We start from the raw sequence: 9506 nt of genomic DNA on the forward strand, positions 1-9506 counted from the left end.
TTCCAACAGGTTAAAAGCATCAACGAGGGTACATACTCAATATCAATGGGAGATAAAATACTAAAAGAATCCCACACTTGTGTATCGACAATGATATCACAATATCACATAAAGCTTAGGTACGACGTGATTGGTACAAACGTCATAGCAATTGTAAAGAATTATGCAATTGTGTCAGTACCAACCTTCATAGCCCACATCAAACAATTGTACAACTACACCACCACCTACAAAAAGGCTTGGCCAGCAAAACAATGGACAATCGAACATGAATATGGCATCTCGGAGCAATCCTATGAGGATTTACCCAAATTTCTCTTAGCGCTTCAAACATTTATGCCTAAAACCATTTTTTAGCAAGAGTTGAAGCCAGCTTATAACAAATAGCGAGAGCTACTTCCTAGTTGTGCAATGTACCATCGAGTTTTTTGGACTATTAAGACACTTGTTGATGGGTTTGCATACTGCAAACTAATAATTCAGGTCAATGGTACTTTTCTTTACGAGAAGTACAAAGGAACATTGTTTGTGGCAGTTGTACAAGATGGGCCAACCACATCCTTTTGATTATCTTTTCCTTGTTGAGGGTGAGACTATGGAAGCCTAGTATTATTTCCTCCAAAACTTAAAAATGCATGCGGTAAAACTATATGGATTGTGTCTAGTGTCATACATGCACATTTCAATAACAAGTGCTTACAAGCAACATGGTAGTGGGTAGACACCAAACAACTCGGTGCATATGCATTGCATTAGACACATTGCAAAAAATTTCATGAGATATTTCAACAAGTCAGGTCTAGAAAAAAGGTCATTAGCATCGGTAAGTTCCACAACCAAAGAATTATTATTTTTAATTAAACTTTAAATTATATGAACACATTGTTAATGTATTTTGTTGATCAAATGTCAGAGTACACCATAACTGAGCCCAAATTTGCATATTACTTCAACAATGTAATGAAAGAAAATAAGCAAGTAGCTGACTAGCTAGAGAAGATCCCATAGAAAAATGGACTACTGTTTGGGACAACGGGCAACGATGGGGTCACATGACAACAAATCTTGTTGAGGCCATGAATTCAGTGCTGAAAAACACAAAGAGTCTCCTAATCTTTGTGTTGGTCAATAGTACTCACGGATGATGTAACAAATACTTTGTCAAAAGGGACAAGGAAGCCATAACAATTATGGCATCAAGTAAAGAATTGACAGAAAATATTAACAAGATCATTGAGTTCGATTGACAAAGTATTCTTTTCTTAATGGAAGAATCCCAAAATCCAAGACAATGATGTCTCCTAAAAAAATTTGTTGTAAATATTTCTGAACGATAATGTGATTGTGGTAAATTATAAAAACTACAAGTTATGTTCACATGCAATTGCAGCATGTAAATATGTCCACACTAATTACAAATAGTTAATCAATGATGTTTACAAGCTCAATTATGTGTCCAATGTTTACAGCAAATCATTTGGCCAAATAAAACATGCATCATATTGGCCAAAATATGAAGGATATCTATGCGTCATGATCCAAAAAATGGGAAGGAAAAAAAAGATCAACCCATATACACACTGAAATGGACCAAAGAGAAAGGGAACAACCAAAGTGTTGTTCGTTGTGCAAAACTGTTAGTCATTCCAAGAACAAATGTTTAAATAATATAAAAAAATACAAGTCAAAATCACTAACATATCCATCAATATGTTGAAATGTCTTACAACTTATGTTGTAATTCTTTGTATCTACATATTATCATAAACGTTAATTGTTTATTCTGTCAGTATTTATATCTACTCATAATATTATTTAGTAGACCTTTGTGATAAATTATTTTAAAAAAAATATTAGTAATTATTAATAATTATTCTTACAATTAGTTAGTATTTAAAAATTATAATAATTAATTATATTATTTAGATATAATAATTAAATATATTACCAATTATTATTTTATTTGTATAATTAAAAATAAAAAATAAAGAAAGTCCATTTAGAATTCAAGTTTGGGAATACCGAATTCTAACATAATGCGCAAAAAAAAAAAAAAAGAAGGCAAAGTGTGAATTTGGATTTGAAGGGCCCAAATTCACACCATTGGAAGATAATTTTGTTAATAATTCAATAGGATAGATAGTCGGATTGATAAAAATATTAAAGGGATTAGTTGAGTAAAAAATCCCATATTTCCATATTCACACTAACCTAGCCTTGCCAGTCTGTCACTAACTAGTGAGTGGTCCACTTCTATACTATATGTCCAAACGTTGTCATCTCTTACAAACCACATTCCCATTCCCTCAAACATTTTAATAGCCGTTACACTTTTGTCTCTTGTGTCCACATTTTCAAACCCAAATCAAACCCATGCAAAGTCCAACAACACTGTCTTCTCCTCACTGTCCCACCAACACACTCTAAAAATTCAACCCCTTCCTATCCCACCCCAAACCCTAATGGGTTGCTGCTTCAGCACACCCACCAAGCAAACCCAAAACAAAAACCAAAACAACCAAACCACTAAGAAAAACCACCACCATGAACCACCACCACCCTTGGAAGCGGAATCTGTGAAAGAGGTCCTCTCAGAGACCCCAATTACGAAACCTCAACAAGTTCCAATTTTGACGCCAGAAACGAAGACCCTTTTGCCTCTCCTTCAAGACCCACCTCCGAATTTCGAAACAAAGTCAAAGGCTCCTCCCACAGAAGAAGTCTCTGAGGTTGTTTCTCAGCTTTCAGAAACATGCAGCATCAGCGAGAGCTTCTCCGCCGCCACAACCGCAACCACCGCCACCGCCGTCACTGCTACAACCACCACTGTCACGGTTGCGGATAAGAGAGAAGAAGACGAAGCAACCAGCAAAATTCACAAGTGGGACCGATCTCCCTCCAGGAAGAGGCCCTACGCCGCCGACGGCAACCTCGCCGGCGTGAGATACCGTAGGCTCAAATCGCCAGCGAGGAGGCAGGAGCCGTCGCCGGAGAAGAAAATCAAGGGCGGTCCGAGGCCAATTCGGGGGAGGGAAATTTTGGATTCCGGCACGGCGGCGAATCGAAAGCGCAATGTGGGCCCCGCCGCACTTCGGCGGGATTCCGGCGAGGGTTCCGGCAGGCGGTCGAGGTCCCCGGCGTGTGCTAGAAATGGAAAGGTGGGTGCCGGGGGTGGTCGGAAAGAGGTTGCTCCGGCGAAGGAGGTGGAAAAGGAGACGAAAAGTGAGTGTGAGGAAGTTGGGGAGAAAAACGACGTCGTTTCGAAGGAGGAGTGCCTCGAGAACCCGCATGTTTCGATGGAATGCTTTATTTTTCTGTAGGAGAAGCACGTTTCTCAAACCTTTTTGGAAACTCTAGAAGCGATTTCACATGGCGTTGCTTTCGTTTTCAGCTTTTTTTTTTACTTTTGACTTTTTAAGGCCTTTGTTAAAACGGTGGTGGAGCTTTTGGGCTTTGCTTTTTGTATTCTTCCGGGAGTCACTCCTTAATCACAGATTACTGTGTAAATATTCATATGATGAAATGAGTCCGAGTATTTCATAGTACATTTTTATATTTTTTAAGAAAATGTTTCTTGTGATTTTTTTTCATGGAATATTTTATCACATTTTATAAGAACACCAGAGACATGTTCGATTCAGTAATTGTACGGTGTTTATTTTGTCGGCTACAAAAATTAATAAATAAATACAGAAATATTCTTGTAAAATTTATTATTAGAATTTAAAGTGGTTTCTCAAGATCTTCAATGCAATTCAATATTTAGGTATGTAATTGATTTATATCTAAAATTTAAACTTGAAATTACATTGAAAAGTTAAAAATAACAATTTAAATTCTATATTTAAGGATGTAATTGTTGTATATTCAGGGAGTACCACTAGATTTTTTGTAATATCAAAATGATTCACTATATCTATTTCAAATTTCAAAAGTTTCCATTATGCTCTTATCATTAAAAAAAAAAAAGTCTCATACTAGTATTGTTTTTTTTAGAGACTCATACTAGTATTAAAAGATAGTTTATATCCACTTTAAATTCTTTTACCTGTCAAAATGTTATTTAAATATGCTTACAAGAAATTCCACTAAAAAAATGCCTACAAGAAAGTCAAAGCACGTATGTGGTAACTTAATAATGCAGTGAATTTAATGTTCGAACACATAATTATAATATTCCGTATATGTTTTTTTTGCCACCAAAGTCTTTCTACCTACTATCTTTTTCCTCAAAAGAAAAGCAAGGGGAAAATGAAAAAAAGAATCCTTTAATTCAATTTATTTCAGAAGGGTTGTTTCTTTATTTATTTTTTCTTGTTTGTAGGTTCTTGCTTAGGATCTCTTATCTTAATCTATGGATGGTGGATTTGTCCTAGAATTGGCATGGAACCAATGAAAGGAAATGGTTATCGATCGAAATTGAAAGGCATCTTGCCATCTTTTCCTTTATGGGGATGGGGAATTAAGAGGGGCTTCTTTTGTTTCTTGATATTGGCGTGAATTGTCTTCTATTTGTAGTAGGGAAGCGTGCACACACCTAGCCAACTATGCCTTGTGGCACATGACCCCAAAGTGAAGAGAAACTTCATAATTAGATAAAAAAAAATTATATATATATATATATATATATATATATATATATATAACGTTAGGAGAATGCTTCTAATAATTAGATAAAAAAAATTATAAATAACCTTTAATGTTAAAATGTTGAAACAAGTTAAAAAGTTATAGATAACAACAAAAATTAGTAAGGTTCCTCTGTTAATATTTTTTATTTATTTATATCAAATAATTATTATTCTTATAATTGTCACTTCTTAACAGTTTATAATAAATGAAAGAGTTTACAGTTAATTCGTTTTCATTAAAAATCAGAGTGAAAAAAACAACTTAACAAAAATTAATACATGTATCTTGCAGTTGTTTGTTTAATCAAATCGTCTATAAATATACCTATAACTATAGTCATAATTCACTTTAGGCTTATATCTATAAGCTAATATAACATAAAGTAATAGAAAGATAAACCTGTATCTATAACCTATGCTTAAAGCTAAAGGTAAGTGGATATTTTAAATTAGTAGTATTGATTATATAAGTGAATATTTTCTTAAAACTAAACAAACATTAATTTTGTGGTTTCCACTACTAAACAAGGAAATAATAAAGATCACTTTTATTAAAAAAATGTGGTAAAAATGTAATGGTAAGATTAAGTATTAAATTTTCATATTAATGCCTACAGCCTAAAAAGTTTTATATAGTCTTCGATGATAACTTATTATATATAATAAATTTTCTAATTTTTAAAATAATTATTTTAAAATAATTTAAATAATTTATGCTTGAATAAATTATTGTATAAAATTATTTTACAATCATGAACATTAAACTCTACAAGAAAATTTAATACTTAATATTACCATTACATTTTTACCACAATTTTTTAATAAAAGTATCTTTATTATTTCCTTGTTTAGTAGTAGAGACCAAAAAATTAATGTTTGTTTAGTTTTAAGAAAATGATTTCTATTTTTCCTTTCCTATTTTTACTTTCAATTAATTATATAAATATCGTTTTATTTTTACTTTTTTTTATTTTCAAAATTAATAAAAATTAAAGAAAATAATTTTTTACTATATTCATTATTTTCTGTATAAATAATTAAAAATAAATAGAAAATTAAAAATGATACAAAAATTTAAAGATTAAAAATTAAAAAATCTCAAACAAATAGAAAGCACCTACTATTTTCACACACAAAATCCATATGCCTTCATTTTTTTCTTATTTAAAGGATAAATTTAATTTTTATATACTGTAAATGTAAAAAATTTATATTATTAATCAATTAAAAACTACATTATATATAATTTTTTTAAATATTTATTAAAAATATAACCATCTTACGGTACATAACTATTATTTAAATTAACTTCTTAAAGAATAATACCGAGATTGTGTTTGGTTAAAAAAAATACAGATTGTGAAATATAATTAATATTCTCATTATAATGTCCGGAAACTATAACATTTCATTCAGAAGTAGCGCCGAACAACTTAAGAAAAATGTTACAGTATTATCTTATTTTAATTACATTTTATAGATCTCTTTCCATATTTTATTATCGAGAATGAATTCAGATAAACTGAATTTTCAATCCCACACGGATTTGAAGATGAGTAAACTCAATGCTGAGGCATGATTATGATCATTGATTCTTAATTCCCACCCCCACTGAATATATTTATAATTTCTCATTTTATCCATGTTACAATAGCTTTTATGATTGTTAATCATCGTGCCTCCACAGAGGATGTAATGATCTTCTACTCACTTCGACAGATCAAATTACTTAGCAGCTTGAACACCACGCAACTCTGCATGATAACTCACAAAAGGCATCTAACTTTAACCATAACTTCCTTGAATAATGGAACTTCGCAAAATTTCATGCTTTCCAATGGCAATTTCACTGAAAATTGCAATGCATTGATGCAATTGTGCAACATAATATGTACAAAATTTTTACATGATCTCTAAGTAGCAGATCCCTCTTAGAGGGAAAAATGTGTTTCAATTGTGAGGAAAAGAGATGCCATTAGGCTACTTTTATGATCCTTGAATGCTCATCAGTGATAGTCTCACTAGAGGCTTCAATTTTACACACTGCTAAATGATATGACCTTAATTCCTGCCACAGATCAAAAGGGATGAACCATCATATTTCTAGTTGTTAGATTATAGTCTCTCCTTGATGCTGAGGGTGCACGGAAGCATGAGTTATGTTGAACTTGAATAGGCCATGACATGGGCTCACGGCAACATGGTGCAGGAGCAGGAAGTGCAATGAATGAAGGAATCTGCTCTCCAGGCATCAAGACTAATACTCCTCTTCCATAAATGGTCATCTGATGAACTTGAACAGAAATTAAAATCAGTACCTTACATTAGAATTGAAATAGTAATATTTTATAGAACTTTAAGAAGAAAAAAAGCTGCTTACAATTGAACATTGCAAAGTAGAATATTAGAGTATCTCCATAAGAATTGCCTTCAAAGTGTAATAAAGTGTTGGCATATGCAGAAGTGGCCATCACAAAAGGCATGTCAATTTGAACAGAATAGGAATGTGATGCTATAATCATCACACCACCAAACTGACCACTTTTTTCAGAAAAAGAATTCAATCTTTAAACAGAAAGTGTATATTTTCATCAAACATTGTAATGCAAACATTTGGTGGATGGGAAATGGTGTATTGTGCATCAAGACTGACTTCTTAAAAAGAAACTGTAGTCCTTTGTAAAAGAAGCATAAAGCTATAATCAAGTGTGACAGAGTTTAGTCCCCTTTACTAGAAAAACCAAATAATCATTAGCAAGGTTTCAGAAAACTGTCTACAACCATGATTTCGGCCATGACATTAAGGTTTTTGGACTTTTTTGTAACTGTAATTGCAGTTGCATCAGCCACATTTCACAATTTCTTGCAATGTCAAAGATTGTGACGAAACCGTGAAAGCAACCATAATTTAAAACCTTGATCATGAGCAATAACCCAATTGTCCAGCCCACAGCACATATATTTTAGTAAAATTTGCCCAATTTGAGAGCTAAATTTATCTTGGATGAAAAATTGAATGGAGTGTAGCCGTGCTTAAAGTAACATGGAATAGTTAATGAATAAACATTCCTCGATAATTTTTTTGTTAAAATTAGAAGCACTTGGGAATAAATTATGTTCCAGAAGTTAGATATAACTAATTGCTTCTCTGCTCTACCATTTGAAAGTAAAACACATGCTACTAACATATAGCAGTCCCTATAAGACAAACAAACTAGTATGAACAGAACAAAAGACACCCTGTGTCTCCCTCATGAGGATTTTGTACATAAATAAGCATACAATATCATGGTTAGAAAGTAGGTTATGGATAAATAAACTACTAATATTTGTGATATAATGTCATCAGAAGATGTTTGAAACCTAAAAAACACTGAATTCGAACTCTTGCAAACAAGATTTTCGGGGCTAAAATGTTTTCACTTTGTTAATAACATTTGCCATATAGAAAACTGAAAATCCCTTTCAGCTTGACCATGGAACATAGCAAGAAAAACCTAGTACATGATGGTCTGCAACATGTTAGGTTCAACATCATTACTTGTTAGGCATGCAAGTTGGTGGCTTTATTACTCATGCACATTCAAAGTCATGAGAAAAAGATCATCGTCACAAGTCATAACTGCATCATTATAGAACAGCGTGCAAGGAAAGTAAAAAAGGGAGAAGCAAAAAGTCACATTTTCACCATCAAAGTAAACGAAATCAAAGGAAGGGAGGTGTTGAAGTGCACCTTGGGTGATAGATTTTCCAACTTTCTACCAAAGTGCATTTGGCGTTCAAGATCTATTGGAGTTGCAACATTATTGGCTTCACTTGATCTTTGCCTAAGAAACCTCTCAAAGATAGCCAGAAGAAGGAACATAGAAATGAGGATGGCAGTGGCAACAAACCCAAAAGACACAGCATTCACTGAGTCATCAAAATGCTTCCAATGGTCTGGTCTCTGAGTAGTACTAAAGGGTGCCACCACTGGAGTTGTGGCTTCAAAACCCATCATCACAACAGCATAAACTTAGCAGCACCACTTATTTGTCGCCTAACTTTCTCATTACCAATTGAAGAAAGAAAGAGAGTGGGAGAAACTAACTTATTTTAACCACTTGTGTTTTCGTTTTTTTTAACCCTTATGACTAATGAGAGAGTCTCCTTATTATCTCATACATGCATAATGACGATGGAATTTGCAGTATGAGGATAAGAAAATGTTTGTTACAAGTGAGAGATCGTGGTGATGGCCTCAGGTTGGGATGCAATATATCTGCAATGTCTATGAAGATAGGAGTAGGAGAGAGCAGAAGGGGACAATGAGATGATGAGACAGAGGGACATGACAAAGGGAAAACAGCATCTCTGACAAAACTGTGGTATAGAGGGACAGCAAAAACCGAGGGTCTTACAAGGTTGATCAATTGATATCTGTTCAGATAGCTAAAAACTAGATGATGATGCAGTTATAGGCAGTGAATTATTGTATGATGTGTGGACTGTGGTCTGTGGACCATGGTGTGTGCATAGTTTCTGACCGTTTTCAGGAATTACGTAGTCATTTAAAAAAAAAAAGTACAGTAACCTATTACATAAAAATGAGCAAAACTACAAATACGAGAGAAAATTACACTAATTTTTTTGTTTCCTGTTTTTTTAACATTCACAGCAATCTTTCCGATCAAATATTTTTCAAATCATTAAAGAAAACTCGTCTATGTATGAAATTATATAAAGAAAGTTTGAAATTTTATCTACTATTGGATCCAAATTTTAATTTATCAACGGACATTGATTTGATATGTTATATATATAATAATTTATTATTTAATTTTTATCTATTTATATATTGTATGTAAAAAAATTTAAACTTTCATGAGCCGTCAG

At 32.9% G+C, this 9506-nt stretch overlaps 2 protein-coding genes across 2 annotated transcripts; one reads left to right on the plus strand and one right to left on the minus strand.

Moving 5' to 3' along the window:
• Positions 1 to 2462: 2462 nt before the first annotated feature.
• On the plus strand, positions 2463 to 3320 carry LOC102667442 (serine/arginine repetitive matrix protein 1). The gene has a single exon (XM_006592997.1). It carries the CDS (start codon positions 2463 to 2465, stop codon positions 3318 to 3320), a length of 858 nt encoding a protein of 285 aa, XP_006593060.1.
• A 3155-nt stretch (positions 3321 to 6475) lies between these two features.
• On the minus strand, positions 6476 to 9057 carry LOC100797256 (uncharacterized). Its single transcript, XM_003539851.5, has 2 exons — positions 8365 to 9057; positions 6476 to 6916 (listed from the first exon to the last, which is right to left on the minus strand). The coding sequence occupies exons 1-2, from the start codon at positions 8629 to 8631 to the stop codon at positions 6710 to 6712; spliced, it is 474 nt and encodes a 157-aa protein (XP_003539899.1). The 5' UTR covers positions 8632 to 9057; the 3' UTR covers positions 6476 to 6709.
• Between the last annotated feature and the right edge of the window lie 449 nt (positions 9058 to 9506).

This window comes from Glycine max, chromosome 12, assembly GCF_000004515.6.
Source record: "Glycine max cultivar Williams 82 chromosome 12, Glycine_max_v4.0, whole genome shotgun sequence".
NCBI lineage: Eukaryota > Viridiplantae > Streptophyta > Magnoliopsida > Fabales > Fabaceae > Glycine > Glycine max.

Bases quoted from the DNA above. Each gene is read 5' to 3' on its own strand.
- LOC100797256 (XM_003539851.5), bottom strand. From the start codon at position 8,631: ATGATGGGTTTTGAAGCCACAACTCCAGTGGTGGCACCCTTTAGTACT. The intron at 6,917-8,364 runs GTGCACTTCAAC...CAAGTTCATCAG, and splicing joins TGGAAAATCTATCACCCAAG to ATGACCATTTATGGAAGAGG.
- LOC102667442 (XM_006592997.1), top strand. From the start codon at position 2,463: ATGGGTTGCTGCTTCAGCACACCCACCAAGCAAACCCAAAACAAAAAC.